This window comes from Pelobates fuscus, chromosome 3, assembly GCF_036172605.1.
Source record: "Pelobates fuscus isolate aPelFus1 chromosome 3, aPelFus1.pri, whole genome shotgun sequence".
NCBI classification, from domain to species: domain Eukaryota; kingdom Metazoa; phylum Chordata; class Amphibia; order Anura; family Pelobatidae; genus Pelobates; species Pelobates fuscus.
Window position 1 is genome coordinate 356,564,509 of NC_086319.1, and position 17,249 is coordinate 356,581,757.

General features: G+C 43.3%; 1 protein-coding gene across 1 annotated transcript in view; it reads left to right on the forward strand.

Annotated features, from left to right (window-relative positions):
- The first annotated feature begins 2,037 nt into the window (after positions 1-2,037).
- Positions 2,038-17,249, forward strand: part of LOC134603351 (adhesion G protein-coupled receptor E1-like) — a 121,999-nt gene continuing 106,787 nt past the window's right edge. Inside the window, exons 1-3 of the mRNA XM_063449220.1 lie at positions 2,038-2,074; positions 2,579-2,614; positions 8,045-8,221. Of these exons, the coding sequence (XP_063305290.1) occupies positions 2,044-2,074; positions 2,579-2,614; positions 8,045-8,221 (244 nt within the window). The 5' untranslated portion in view covers positions 2,038-2,043. The remainder of the gene's footprint in view (positions 2,075-2,578; positions 2,615-8,044; positions 8,222-17,249) is intronic.

The following is a 17,249-nucleotide window of genomic DNA, read 5'->3' on the forward strand; positions in this document are numbered from 1 at the left end:
AGTCCCCAGAACCACTGCAGGTTGGTTCTGGTTCTGGTGTCTATAGCCTGTCTCTGCCGGCTTTTCAATGTAAACACACACTGTGTGCAGCACTTGCCTCAGTTCATGTGGGTGGGGTATTGTGAGGTCACATGGAGGGGGGGGGGGCGACAAATTTTTCTTTTGCTTAGGGGCAAAAATCCTTGCACCGGTCCTGGTTATGGGGTTCATATTGTCTGTGAATTAATAAAATCATCAAGAGGCTGGATGCCTTATTCGAGGCCTTTTGGCACAAACTGGACGAACGACAGGCTGCAACACACCCACAGGTCGAGCACTCACCGACTGCAGTGCCCTCTCACGCGCAGATCAGCAGCACGACAAGCCGAAAATGGTGCCGAAACCAGTGCAGCACCTCTCTGAAACCCAAACCCACACGACGCATGCACCGGACCACTGCTAAAGGCCCATGCAGGTCAAAGCCAGCCTCACTCCGGTCCTCACCAAAACCCAGCACCCTGAAGCACCGCGCACGCTGCCAACTAACACCTCATCACAGGTGCTACGGTCCACTGCGAGTGCCTCCTGCAGGGAAGGTCGCCGGCAGGCACAATAGAGGGGAACCACGAGCAGCATGGCAAAGGACATCACCGCTGCTGAGGCGCCAAACACCTGCAGCAGCCCGGAGGGCACACCTAGACAGCAGAATGGCCCAGATGGTGAGAGCAAGCGGCAACCTCCGAGTTGTGCCCAGCAGAGGCATTGGGTGAAGTAACCGTGATAAGGGGACTGTCTGCAACCGGTTTGCCGAACATTCCAACAGATGACCTGACTCTAACTGTTTAGTATACCTACCTGTCTACCCATATGCCTTATCTCATGTTTACTACCAATACCTAAGCATTTGTTATCCTCTTGCTTTACTTAACATGCCTTGCTAACCTCAGACCTAGCAGAGCGGCGCAGACGCTAATGGAGGGTTAAACTCTTCCTGACAGTCTCTTCCCAGTTTGCTTAAGGGGCTCGTATTCTCCTACTCTGGGGCTCAGTCTGCCAGAGCAACCAGTTAGCCTGAATTATCTAATCTAATCTGCCTATATACATGTCTAGATCGTTAATCCTTTGCAAACCTATGTTGGAAGCCTAACTTAGATGTGTACCATAGATGTTTCCATAATCCTGATTCCAGTAATGCGTGACTCTACTCTAGTACTCTAATACAACAGTTACGGCTAATTTGTGTTACTATGCATACGTACTTACTCAAGTATTGATAACCTACCTGCTTAAACAAAAATAGTGCATGTATTCTCAACTACCCCATTGTTAAATGTGTCTCAACATTGCGTGAGGATTGCCGTTGGGGTACCCCACGCACGTTTGTTAATTAAATATGCACTGCAAAAATAAAGAATTTTAAAAAAAATAAATAAATACTACACACAAATATATATATGTATGTAGGGAGCCAAATATAAATATAAATGTAGGAAGAAAAAGTTAAACAAATCTTGGTTTGTTCAGGAATAGTTTTGTCATGAGAGAGTTCCGTTTCTATATCCTTATATTTTCTGCTCTTGATTTTCAATTGCCTTCGTCTTATTTATGTTTTCCTTTCTATGTCTATTTTTACATTCCGATGCATTATAAATTGTAATCATTATTACATTTTGTATGTGTTTAATTCACATATTGCTGTATTACAATTCCAATAAGAAATATTTGACAACAAAGCTTAGCAGTGGTTTTAGTGTGAGGCATTTAAATTCCTATAGATTTCTTTTAAGGAATATGGAGCAAGACGGATAAATGTCTGTAATCCTTGCTTACTTCATGTAGGAGAACGTAGAACGTACACCTTTACTTTTCTAAGATAGGAGTGGAGATCTAGGGAGTACATGTTGGTTGAGTACATGTTGGTTGCTGTTTTAGACGACACATAAGGAACTATGATCTAATCTGTAGTGTGATCTAAATTGTGGTTGATTCGGTATAAACCTTACTTCTCTTTTTCTAACTCGTTTTTATTTCCCTCACTCTACTCCTGTCTCTCGCTGTGTAACAATGTCTCCTTTTGGAGGATGGCTGCTGGCATGTAAGTGTATTCATAATTTATGAGATTCTTGGTAGCGGAGGGGAAGGTATGTGCACAGCACTTTATAGTTGACATTACAGTATTGGGAAAGCACAGTAAATATAGTTGGTATGCAGAGATATTATCACAGTAAGTATCGTATAAATGCAGTTATTAGCTGTCCCTGATCCACACTGCTTAGAGCAGGGGTGCCCAAAAGGTAGATCCCCAGATGTGGTAGAACTACAACTCCTATGATGCTTTGCATGCCTTTAGAATGCCTTAGAATGGCAAAACATCATGGAAGGTGTAGTTCCACAACATCTTTTGGGCACCCCTGGCTTAGAGCATTAAACCTGGCAAAGTATTGTGAATATTGTAGTTTTACAACAGTTTCGGATTACCTGTTTGCCAATACCTGTTCTAAGCAAGTAGCTTGCTCTAAGATTGTCTCATTGTGTCTTTTAAGTTTGTATCTCTTAAAGTTGATACCTAAGCTGACAGTGCGCACATGTTTTTCCGCAGGTCTTTGCTGGTTTTTCTGTTGCCTGTATTCACATGGTAAGTATTGTGGAAAGAATTGGTTAATGCATAAATTTGAATCTAGATTAAGATTGTGCACGGGAAGGCTCTTACTCAAAATGATATTGCTGGCCGGTCACACGCAAATGCTAAGTTTAACCATTTAACCAATGCCACCGGCATAAACTGGGCTATGAAAATGCTCTGTTTTCAAAGCAGCGGTAGCTCCCTACAGCCTTGATGTGATTTAATAAATGGGACAGCATTTTGGAATGGGATTATTAAAGACCAGGTTGTTATGGCAATAGATGACAAAGCTGTCATGTATGTCATGCCAAAGATAGTTGCGGAACCTTTAAGGGTTAATGGAAATCCTTGGCCGCTACCTGTGTCTTAATCGATTGGCACTGCCATGAGGTTAATAAAAATAACTTGAGGCATCATTCACATGACATTTAAAGTAACACTTGCAAAACTAGTTAGCAAATTATTAGAAATCTGCTATTTTAACTTACATTTTACCATTCAGATTTAAATAATAGTTTAAATGAATTTAATGCATGCTTGTATTTATAATATCCATACATATTGATTGCTGCTAATTGCTAACTAGAACAAAACGAGAAGTTAGTACAATACTCCATACAATACAAAGGAGGGGGGTAACCCTGTATATTACAAATTGAAAACAAATAAAGATTGTTTCTTAGTGAAATCAAATAGACAAAAGGGGAAAGAGAAAAGATGAATGAAAACGTAACTTTTATTAATTGTTAAATTAAAATCTGGTAGGATGCCCCATCCAAAATATAAAATATATATACTTTATCAAATATCACAAATTATAAGCTAGGGGAGTGATTAAGTTGATGTGAAATAGTTTAATGTAAATGTCATTGCCAACAAACTGTCTCAAGCAAGGCCGGCCTTAGGCCATTAAGCACATACTTCACACATACTTCATGCATTACATCATGCAGGCAGTCACACACACACAGGCAGACAGCCACACACAGGCAGACAGCCACACACACACAAACAGGGAGAAAGTCACACACACACACACAGACAGCCACACACACACAGAGGCAGGCGGCCATCCACACACACAGGAAGACATCCACACACACACACACAGAGGCAGGCAGTCACACACACACAGACAGCCACACACACACACACACACACAGAGGCAGTCGGCCATCCACACACACAGGAAGACATCCACACACACATAGAGGCAGGCAGTCACACACACACACACACACACACACAGGCAGACAGTCACACACACACACACACACACACACAGGCAGACAGCCACACACACACAGGCAGACAGCCACACACAAACACACACAGGCAGACAGCCACACAAACACACACAGGCAGACAGTCACACACACACACACACACAGGCAGACAGTCACGCGCACACACACACACGCAGACAGTCACGCGCACACACACACGCAGACAGTCACACACACACACACGCAGACAGTCATACACACAGACACACACAGTCATACTTTTTGTAAGTGCGAGGGGAGAGTTTGCCCATCCATCTCCTGATTGCCGGACGTATCCAGGTCACCGCTTCTCTCCTTGCCAGCCGGAAGGACTGTTCCCGGTTACGGAGCTGTGTCCAGAGGTGAGCACAGAGCTTGTCAATAAACTGTATTGTGTGCTTGGGAGGCTTGTGCAGTGTGTGCTTTGCCGCAGGCCTAGTTTGTGTCGCCATTTTGTCAGGGCCTTGCCAGTCTTGTGTGGTTGTGGGTTTTTCTGCTTGGCCAGGCAGCGTTGCTGGGGTGGTCGTCCCCAGCGTGGACCGGGATATCCCCCGCCGGTCCAGAGGGGGGGTAGCAGGGTCTTGAGTGTTCCACGCTTGTGAGCGGGCCCCGCACCGGGAGATCGTCCGCCTCCCCCAGGCTCCAGGCTCCGCTCCTGTTTAGGCCGCGCGGCCGGTTCAAATTGCGAATTACATCATTCTGCTCTGTATGTAGCGCTGTGTCGCTTTCTGGGTTTCGTGGCTTTTGGGCCTCTTTAGTGTGTTTGCAATGTGCTTTTATGCGCTTTCTTGTGCCGGAGCTCCGAGAGAACACGTCCGGCCATGTTGGCTGTCAGGCCCCACCCCACTAGAGGTCCATATTAACACTTTCACTGTGGGTAGACAAATCTTTGATAAATTAGCGTAAATCTAAGCAGTGACAGAACTAATGTAGAGAGGATCTTGGTGCAAGAACGTTTTTTTGGACCCTGTCTAGTGCTCGAGTGGCCAAAAGGTAAATCCCCATCTGTCATCGAATTCCAACGATGCAATCCCAGATGGGGATCTACTATTTGCCCATCCTTGCAGGGTTACATATGTGAGCAGTGTTTGTGTGTTTGAATGTAAACATGTTTTTGTATAGAGTATGTGTGCATGTAGGAGCATTTTTGCATGTACTGTTGCCATTGGAATGCCGTGGTATAGTTCTGTGCAGTGTTTACATTTGAATGCTGTGGTGTGTTTGTAAATATGGTTGGCTTTAAAATGCAGATGTGCTTTTGTGCGTAGTGTTGGTGTTTGAATGAAGGGGTGTTTATTGCAGTGGTAAGTTTGGATATAATATTGTTTTTTAAAAGCTGATGCACATTTGTGTGTAGTATTTGTGCTTAGGTGAATGAGGTATATTTTTACATTATTTTGGAGTTTGAATGCAGGGGTGTATTTGTATGTAATACTTGTGCTAAATTGAGTGTTTAAATGTTGTTTTGGTGTTTGTTTGCTTGGATGTATGCACATACACACATACATTGCCACATACATACATACGTACACAGGTATGTATACAACACACAGATACACACATATAAACACACTGACACATATTCACAAATTCATATACACACTGACACATACACACACAGGATACACACTCCGACACATACAGTGAGGGGGAAAAAGCATTTGATCCCCTGCTGAATTTGAACGTTTGTCCACTGACAAATAATTGATCAGTCTATAATTGTAATGGTAGGTGTATTTTAACAGTGAGAGACAGAATAACAAAATGTAAAAAATCCAGAAAAACGCATGTCAAAAACGTTATAAATACACACTGAGACACACATACACACTAATGCAAGCACACACCCTGACACACAGATACACACACTGACACATAGAAGCACAAAGACACAGACACACATACTGACACATGCACATACCCTAAAAACCATTGATAAACATACACACAGACTGACATGCACACCTTGCCACAAATGCACACACTGATTTATACACACACATTGACACTGTTCAGCAATAACCATCTGGTGGCCCGAGTGTGTGGTTTAGAAATGGTGACCCTAATTCTGATAAGAGACTATATATTATATTACTGCTCTTCCTGTTTTTTCCTCTATAGTTTACTATTTCCTGTGAACCAAATGGCAGGGAAATGCTCCTATTAGTGTACTGCAAAATTATATTGTGTATATATTTTTTCAATACACAATTGGTCCGTTTTAGTGCTTTTTTTTTTTTTTTTTCCTTCTGACTCAGTCAGAGGAAACCAACATTGGGATTAAAATGTATCTTCAGAAAATGGAAAATAAATATTTTTTCCAAAATTGTGGAGACTATTGCTCCTTTAAAATATGTTTTATTTTTCTTATTAAACAGTAAAACATTTTTAAAAAGCTACACTATCATGAATGTTGGGAGGGGTACCTCATCCATCTCAACCCCTCACTAGACTTTCTGGGAGAATATTTGTCTCCCCCATGTTTAATTCATATAGTGAAGGAGAAATTAGATTTTCAAACAAGGAATCAATAAGAAATGACTTCGTTAACAAATTGGTTTTACTTCTTCAATGTGTGAATGTTATGACTATAGCACTGTTCATTAGCATGTAAACATTTTATTTGTCCAAGAATGTGGCAGTCCTATGTCAGACTCGGCAAATCTCGTATCAGTTTGAGTTGCCAGATTGCCGTGTTTTCAATGAATTCTGTATTCTGTCTTTTATGGCTTGAAGCTGCTGCCTGGCACAATACGAATTGTGCCAGGCAGCAATGAATCCCAACCATGATTGATTAATTTATCTGTCACCAGATGCACATTAATTCTGCATACTGATAGGAAGCCCTTGCTGACTGGATTCAGAATTAACTATTTGTCAAACCTATTTTACTGCAACTCTAAAATTTGTTATCAATCAGCATTACTAACTAAAGTGTGAATTGTTGGAATTTTTATTTTAAGTGAATTTCAAATTTTAAAACTTTGTTTTTTTGTTTTGGCTATTTTTTTCCTATTTCAAAATTTGAAATTCACTTTCGTACCCTGGCTGGGTATCTCCACAAAGTTGCTTCCTAGCAGCCACAGGGGAACACTTCTGCCCAACTTTGGGGTCTTTCTGGAGCTTTTCCACCCATGATCAGTATACAGTGATATAACTGTATAGCAGTCTCACCCAAACACTAGCCGAGAATTAGTGAAGGGTAAAGTAGAACTGATTATATTGAATGCAGCACAAATATATAGGAGTAATCACAACAGGGGGTCATCAAACAGAACAATACAAGTCACCCCCTGCCATCTTAATGTCTAGGACCTAATTAATATTCCATAATCTAATTACCTTCCTGATACCAAGACTTATTGCACAATAGCTATTATAAAATAAACTAATTATCTTACATTCTGTTTTACCTTTTATACACGCAGACATGCTAACACAATTATCTCCCATAGTACAAGAAAACTCCTAAAACACATCTAATAATATACAGCAACCCCACATATGTGGTATCCCTGGATAGCTCCCTGTCTGAGCGCCTCATTTTGGGATAGTGTAATGAGTTTCTTCACACACACCCTGTATCTATAATGGGCACAGGGTGACTAAAGCAAAAGAGGTATCTGGAGACCTACATAAAGTCTCGAGCCTCCAGTGATGGTGACAACTTTCCCAAAGATTCACACTTTAATAAATAATCCCGTGTGAGTCCATCGATAATCTTTCAGCAGTTTTTGAACTAAATTTCCCCCTAATGCTGTACGAGAATTGTAGTCTGACATCCGGCAGGCCAGGCTGACAGAAGATATGAAAATGAAGCAAGATTTGTCTCTGACACAGTAAAGATAAAGAGATAGTGCAGCTCAAGGACAAGGCAGCATAGTGATATTTGTGCACCGTGGCAGTATAGGGTAATAAAGGGATGATGTTGCTGTAAAAGAGGAGTTATTTTGTTGATCTGTGACAGATGTGTGGCTGATCAGGTTTTAATATTGCAAGTTGTTTATTGAAGAGACTCTAATGTTGCAAATAAAGGCATATATTAACCCAACAGATAATATGCAAGCTTCAGGAAAGAGAGGGGCTAACAATGTGAAACGAAAGGTGTCTGGCAGACATTATGCTAATTTCATTAAAAAGACAATATGAACTAACATTGTGCTTTCATTCAACTCAGGAGAGAGTTATATACCTCCAAAAGCTAGGAGATTCACAAATTGTTTGGATACCAGTGGATGCCCGGATAATTCACTTTGTGAGTCGACACAGTATGGCAAATACTGTGTCTGTAAGGATGGATTCTATAACTATAATGACTATTTGCATGTCACCTGCCCAGAAGGACAATGTCAAGGTACTGTAAACCACCTCTGTTCTAGTCACAGCTTGACTATATTAGCCTAAAGTTTGCAGTTTGCATGTTTATTCACTAATGTTCAATCCGCCTCTCCAACTATATATATTTGCACAAGAGTAAGGGTAGAGCCGGTGTCCCAAAGTCATATGACTGACCAGCCGTACCCCAGCATTAACTGGCAGTGGTGCAGGCTGTTGTCTGCTGTCACTGCTTGGAGGGGGTTAGCCTCATGAAGGGTCTCCCAGGGTTCCTCACTCTGTTGGTCTTTTCCTTCGAACCCCCTTGGAGGAGTCGAGTCTAGGCAGAGTGGTGCAGCCGGGGGAGCTGTTGGACCAGGCTGGGTCCAGTTGTTGTGAGGGAGCTTCAGCTGGAAATTGTTTTTAAGATGTCCCACTTGTTTGTATTGATAGCCTTGACCAGGGGAGGTGCAGGAGCTGGAACCGGGAGCTGGACTACTCAGAGTGGTGTTGCCTGGGTGATCAGTGGGGCTTCCATTCACTAAAGTGGGTAGGGTGAAAGGTGGTGAGTGTGACAGAGTGATGGAGAAAGAGTGTGACAGGATTGGGGGGTTAGTGTGACAGTGCGAGAGAAAGTGAGTGTAATAGGGTTAATAAGGCAGAGCGATGGGTGGTTAGTATGGCATGGGTGAGTGAGAGGATTGGGGGATAAGAATGACAGTGCAAGAGAAGGTAAGTGTAATAGGGTATATATGGCAGAGCGATGGGAGGTAAGTTTGGCATGGGTGAGTGACAGGATTGGTGGAGTTATTGTGAGTGTGGCAGGGTGAAGCGGGGTGACAGTGTGTGTGGTGGGGTGACAGTTACACAGTCACACCCGTGCATACACTGACACACATGCAGATATACAAACAAACACACACTGACATACATGTAGATGCACACCATATAACACATACAGATACACAGGGCACACACTGACATACAGATACGCAGACATATAGATACACATATAGTCAAACACACAGACACACATACATACATACATACATACATACAGACAGACAGACATACACATACACAAACACAGACACACACATACAGAGACACACATACATACAAAGACACACACACACATACAGACATACACACATACATACAGAAACAAACATACAACCAGACAAACGTACATACAGAGACACACACATATACATACAGTGACACACATACATACAGAGATATACATACAGTGACATACACACATACATACATAGACATACACACACAGATACATACATACAGTGACATACACACATACATACAGAGACACACATACATACAGACAGGGCCGGCCTTAGGCAAATAGGCGCCCTGTGCGAAAAGTCTTCATGGCGCCCCCCCCACCACCCACCAAGTTGCCTGAATACAGTAACACACACAGGCACCAGGGACGTGTATATCGTGAGGCAAACAAGGCATCTGCCTTAGGTGGCACTGCCTTAGGTGGCACTTTGCAGGGGGTGGCAAAAAAGCCGCCCCCAAACCCCCAGGCAGATCCCTTGCTTGCCTCACGTCCTGGGGGGCTCAAGAGCTGGCCGGCTGGCCATGTTTGAGTCGTCCCCCCCCCCCCCCCCCGAGGCTGGCAGCGGGCAGCGAAGGAGCATACTCACCTGAGCTCTTCCTGCTCAGCTCCCTCTGCGCTGCTTAATGAAGCCAGGAGCCGGAATATGACGTCAGTCCGGCTCCTGGCATCACTAAGAGCCGCCTACTCAGTCTGTGCGCCCCCTGCCTGCCCGCCCAGCAGCCACACTGGACTGCAGGCAAGAAATCCACTCCAGCTCTCCCATGGAGGCTGGGTGGATTTAAAATAAAATTAAAAAAATATTAGTTTGTGAGTGTTAGTGGAAATGTCTGTGTGTGTGTGTCTGTGAGTGTGTATATCTAAGTGAATGTGTGTGTGTGTCTGTGAGTGAATGTGTGTGTGTGTGTGTGTGTCTGTAGGTGTCTGTAAGTGTGTGTGTGTGTGTCTGTGAGTGAATGTGTGTGTAAGTGTTTATGTGTGTGTGTGTCTGTGAGTGAATGTGTGTCAGTCAGTGAGTGTGTATGTGTCAGTGAGTGAGTGTGTATGTGTCGGTCAGTGGGGGCATGCGTCTTTCAGTGAGTGCATGCGTCTGTCAGTGAGAGTGTGCATCTGTCAATGTGTGTCCAAGTAATAGTGTGTGTGTGTATGTCATTGTTTGTCAGTGTATATGAGAGTGTGTGTCTGTCAGTGAGTGTGCGTCTGTCAGTGAGGTAGCGTCTGTCAGTCAAAGTGCGGCCTTGACAGGAAGGGGTGGGGGAAATTTAAACTTGGTTACAGGCATGTACACACACACACACACACTCAGTTAAAGGCAGTCACACATACAGGCACAGGCACACACAATGGCACAGCTACAGCGACACACACAATTAGAGTCACACACAGACAGTCACACACACAGACAGACAGTTATACACACACACAGGCAGTCACACACACAGGCAGTCACACACACACAGGCAGGCAGTCACACACAGACAGTTACAGACAGACAGACAGTTACAAACAGACAGACACACACAGGCAGGCAGACAGTCACACACACAGGCAGTCACACACAGGCAGGCAGTAACACACAGGCAGTCACACACGCAGGCAGGCAGTCACACACGCAGGCAGTCCCACACAGACAGACAGTTAGACAGGCAGACACACACAGGCAGTCACACACACACAGGCAGTCACACACACACACACAGGCAGTCACACACACACACACACACACACAGGCAGTCACACACACACACACACAGGCAGTCACACACACACACACAGGCAGTCACACACACACACACAGGCAGTCACACACACACACACACACAGGTAGTCACACACAGACAGACAGTTACACACAGGCAGTCAGGCAGACAGACAGTCACACACACAGTCACACAGCCACATGGGACATGTGGGGGGGGGCTATAGGGACACATGGGGGCTATAATGAGACACATGGGGCTGGGGAGGGGGCTACACATGGGGCTATAAGGACATATGAAGGGCTGGGAGGGGGTACAGGGACACATGGAGGGCTGGGGGGGCTATAGGGACACAGGAAGGGCTGGAGGGGGGGTATAGGAGCAAATGAAGGGCTGGGAGGGGGTACAGGGACACATGGAGGGCTGGGGGGGCTATAGGGACACATGAAGGGCTGGAGGGGGTATAGGAGCATATGAAGGGCTGGGAGGGGGTACAGGGACACATGGAGGGCTGGGGGGGCTATAGGGACACATGAAGGGCTGGAGGGGGGTATAGGAGCATATGAAGGGCTGGGAGGGGGGAATAGTGGGACACATAGAGGGCTGGAAAAGAGGGCTAACAGGCAAACTGTCACACTTACCTCTATCCAGTGGATGCAGCTGGCTGATGGGGAAGCAGGGACTCCTTCCCTCTTCCTGTGCAGCAGGGGCTTCGGGAGGTATTAGCCCCGCCTCTGCCTCGCGATAAGCCCCGCCCCCGCAGGTCGATAAGCCCCGCCCCCTCTGCCGCGATTTTTTTTAATTTATTTTTTTAAATAGACCCTGACACCGGCCATGTGCGGGCTGTGTCGGCTGTCAGGGCGCCCCCTGCTCCATGGCGCCCTGTGCGGCCGCACAGCTCGCACACCCCTAAGGCCGGCCCTGCATACAGAGACATACACACATACAGAGATACACACACATACACACACAAACACACACACACACACACACATACAGACACACACACACACACATTAGTCATCCTCCTGTTTCCTACCTTTTCGTGTGACCCCGGCACTTCTACTGCGCAGGCCGGAGCCGCAACACATGGCAGCGGGCATGCAGTCGCAGTGGTCCACATGACGATGGGCTCCCTGGAGTGACGGGCCTAGTCGCAGCTGCGACCCCTACGACCGCGGTAGTCCCACCACTGGCCCTGGACCATTTTTTTTCCCTTTCAACTTTATATAATAAGGTTGCAGAGACACTGCAGCCTTATTAAAGTTGAAGTGCTGAGGGGTTAGGAGTTTTTTTTAATTCACCTTTGAGCCTCTCATGAAAAGAAGAACATTCCAAGGATAACAGGGGACTTTCACAGCTTACAGTGACTCTCTAAGCACCATTATAACTACAGCGTATTGCATCATTGCTGCTTTCTGAAATGGTTATGGTGTAAGGAGATATATTTTGCAATATTTTTGAGTTTGCCTGACAAAATAGCACCCAAACCCTGGTCAATTAATAATGATTTTGCAAAATGGAATGCAATCAATAGGGGTGTGTAAGAAGTATGAAGCTATCAGGTGGCCCTAAGGCTATAAGTGAGAAGAATACTTAAGGCTGGCAAAGTATCATGGGAGATGTAGTTCAGTTGGCCATTCATGTTTTATAATCTGTGGCTGAATACCATAGTAATAATCTGTCTATGTTATATATTAGCAGTGGTAAAATGTCTGCCATAGAAATATAGGTAAATTAAACTAGTTTAAAAACATATCTGGGTTAAAGGGACACTCCAGGCACCCAGACCACTTCTGCTCATTGGAGTGGTCTGGGTGCCAACTCCCACTACCCTTAACCCTGCAAGTGTAATTATTGCAGTTTTTTTTTTTTAAAAAGACAGCCACTAGAGGGAACTTCCTGCTCTATAGCACAGGTTTTCTGTGCTAGAGCGTCGCTGGACGTCCTCACGCTGTGTGAGGACCTCCAGCGTCGCTCTATTCCCCATAGGGAAGCATTGAAATTCATTTTCAATGCTTTCCTATGGGGTACGCTAATGCGCATGCGCGCCACTGCCGCGCATGCGCATTAGGTCTCCTCGGCCGGCAGGCGAGATCAGTCTCGCCCACCGGCCGACGTAAGCAGAAGGAGGAGCGGCGGGGGAGGAGGAAGCAGCGATGTGGGACCTGTCGCTTCCTCTGGTAAGTCACTGAAGGGGTTTTCACCCCTTCAGCAACTGGGGATTGGGGGGGTGGGAGGGAGAGGATCGTTTTCCTGGCACTGGAGTTTCCCTTTAATTGTTCAAATATGAATTATCAGAAGTTAAACTTAAATTTTAACCTGAAATAGCTGTATTGAAAACATAGCGGACTCAACTTTGATTAATTAAAATTTAAAAAACTAACTTTGATCTCATCAATTAGAATCCCTAAATTGAGCACAAAGTGCACCCTTGTGGTCAAACATATGTATTACAATCCCAATCTAAACTCAAATCTGAAAACAAAAACTGTGATCCAAATTATTTGCTATACTTAAATGTAAACAGAAACATATCTAATTAGGTTTAGCCTGTATTGTGGCCCTCACTCAGAAGAAAGATTATGAAAGAATTCAGGAAGGATAATCTTCACTTTGATTTGAGTTTGCAAGAATAACTTTGTAAAAGAACTCTGGAACTTCTTATAGGCTGAGTTTGTAGTTGATATTGAACTTGGTGGTTCAAAAAGAGGCTTTGTTAAGACCTTGAGAACTAATGAAAGTCCCATGGAGAGGTACACATGAATCAGAGAATCACAGTTCATATGATGCTGGTTTTCACACACGGAACATGCATTTATCAGCACAGTGGTAATGCCGTAAAGGAACATCTAACACAAAAATGCAGTTTTACTTTTAACAAGGCTACTTAAAATCACCTATCTCAGCAAACAAATATGGGGATTCATTTCCACCATATGACCATATCGTGTTAAGCCCACCACCGTGTCACAGTAATTAGTTATGATACTATTTTTTTTAAATAGTTATAGTTATCTGTCACTTTAAGTTTTCATGATATATATTCACAATATTCACATTGCACACCAATGGAGAATTTGTAATATATGTACCATTTTTAAAGAAAACATGAGTGAGCAGGCAAAATACATTTCTTTTATTTCTTATGGGATTCATATTAAACTGTAGGTTATAACAGAAGGGCACAAACATAAAACAAAACATGGCAACAATGAAAACAATGAAATGAGAGTGAGAGGTAGAAAGAGACACACAGAGGGGCTGTGGGAAGAAAGAGGTCCACAGAGGGACTGAGTGGAGACAAAGAGACACATAGAAGGTTTGTTGGGGGGACAAAGAGACATACAGAAGGGAAGGGGACAACATGACAGACAGAAGGTTTGTGGGGGGCAAAGATGCACTGGGGGAAACAGAGGCACACAGAGGGACTGGGGACACACAGAGAGACACACAGAAGGTTTGTTGGGGGGGGACCAAGACACACACAAAGGGGTTGGGGAAAAGAGACATACAGAGGGCTGGAGAAGGGTAAAAGAGGCACGCAGGGTCTGGGATGAAGTAAAAGATATACAAGGGGAGTTGAAAGAGACACACAAGGGGTGTTGTAAGAGACACAAAGGAGAACAATTGGAGACAAGATGCACTAAAAAAATAAAAAAAATCCAAAGAGGGAATATAAAACAGAAAGAAATTAAAAAGGGAGTTAAGAGAAACACAAGAGGAGATGCAATATTTTTGTGTTTGTTTGGGGGTGTGCATTTTAGCCTGTGTCTCCAGCTTTCCCTGTAACTCAGTTCTTCAACTCAGGAGTTTATGCCAAAGAGCTAATAGACAGGTGAGAGAAAGACCTCTTGTTAAATAGATTTTCCTTCCAATATATACATTTTGATAGCAAACTTGCTAACACAATGTACAGATAGACGTAATTGATGTGATTCTGACAGTAATATATATATATATATATATATATATATATATGCATGTAAATAAATGTGTGTATTAGTAATATATATAATTATACCTGTAATATTTACACATATATTAATATACATTTATATATGCATAATATACTGTCAGATTCTAAATCTGCCAAGCAAGGCTTTTCTCATTTATTTCTGTCCCTTTAAGTGAACTTCATGATCTTCACCTCTAGTGGCCTCCCTAGTGACTAATCTCTTCACTCACTTTAACATCCTCACCTGTATTGACTTATGAGGAGGCTTCATAAGGCTACACCCTGCACACAACAGGGCCTTGACATTGATGTCAGTGTTCTGACATAGAACTTCTGATCCTGGCTCCTGAAAACATCCTGTATTTATCTGCATTATTTCAATATGAAGAGACTTACCTGCTTGATCTACCATATTGAAGATACTTAACTGCTTCAACTGCTGCAACACTGCATGATCCTGTAAGCAACCTGTATTACATTATACTGGAATCTACTTACCTGTCTCAACTACTGCAACTCTGCATGATCCTGTAAGCAACCTGTATTACATTATACTGGAATCTACTTACCTGTCTCAACTACTGCAACTCTGCATGATCCTGTAAGCAACCTGTATTACATTATACTGGAATCTACTTACCTGTCTCAACTACTGCAACTCCACATGATCCTGTAAGCAACCTGTATTACATTATATTGAAGTAATTACCTGTCTCAACTACTGCAACTCTGCATGATCCTGTAAGCAACTTGTACTATATTATATTGAAGATACTTACCAGCTTTAACTATTTCAACCCTGTATCATCCTGAACCTGGCTGCATTGTAACATTCCACAAACTACTAATCTCCTTGGAATAACTTCAAACCTACTTGTATATAGAAGAATGCATTCATTTACTTTCAAGATATCCTGTTTGTGACATATTGCCTTTATTCTGTTTTACTCGCAAAGTATCCTGTTTGTGGCAGATTGCCTTAATTCTTTCTTTCAAGTAAATTAATTATGTCTAAACAGACAAATAAAGTTTCAACCCATAACCCTGACAATCATCTCCTCTCTGACCTGCTCAGGGACATGACAGAATGTCAAGGCCTAAAAATGGAGACTACAGGGTTAACTAGTGTTCTATCTTTAATTGCTGACAGCCTCTTGGAACTGTGCAAGACTGTTTCATTGTTACTACAATCAAGCTCTTGTATAAAACCTAAGAAAACTAAGACCGTCACTCCTTCCATAAAAAGCAAGAAAAGAGAACCTCTTACTAAAATGGAAATAGATAAAATATGGCAAGACGACTCATGTTTCTATTGTGGAGATAAAGGGCACAGAATCACAGAATGCCCAATAAGACCTCCTAAACCTGCTGTGGTCACTGAAACCAAGAAAAGGGCTACAGATAGAAGCACTCCTCCATACAAGGATACAAACCACGGTACGTCTAATCTATATAAAAAAAGACATACCTATTTTTTCTCTCCCTGATGATTCCTTAGCATCCTATGATACAGAGAAGGGATCAGAAAAAATGGACTATGATGCTCTGCATTCAGATGACAGTCGTTCAGAAGATGAAGCCATGAGCGAATGTCCTGAACCTATGGTGGCTAAGGTGACTACAATTCCCATCAGCCGGTCCACAGGAAGGAATACTGCAAAACCCCGTTATGGTGCTCCTGGGCTCATAAAAGCCAGTTATGGTACTATTCTGCCTATAGAACAACTCCCCAAATATGAAAGATATCTGTCTGAAAAGAGATTTGTGAAAGCTAACCTGGAGCTGACCTTCAAACAAAATTCTACCTCCACTCCTGAATAACCAGCTACCATGGGTACAATTATGACTATATCTGAAGAACTATCACCAAACCGTGTAAGAGCCTCAAACGGTACGATAGTACAACGTGAAGACCTAGCCACATTCGAGAAAGCCCTAAAAGACAGAGAAATGAAGAAAAAATATAGGAAAAATAAATAATTCCTTTAACTCAGATTTCTTCTTCTCTGTTTCAACGGACTGTATATACCTTTGTTCTTCATCCATGTTTTGTTTTGCCTTCAGTAATCTGCGTCCTGAGACCGCCTTTAAGGAGAGGGTTATGTCAGATTCTAAATCTGACAAGCAAGGCCTTTCTCATTTATCACTGACCCTTTAAGTGAACTTCATGATCTTCACCTCTAGTGGCCTCCCTAGCGACTAATCTCTTCACTCACTTTAACATCCTCACCTGTATTGACTTATGAGGAGGCTTCATAGGTCTACACCCTGCACACAACAGGGCCTTGACATTGAAGTCAGTGTTCTGACATAGAACTTCCTGGCTCCG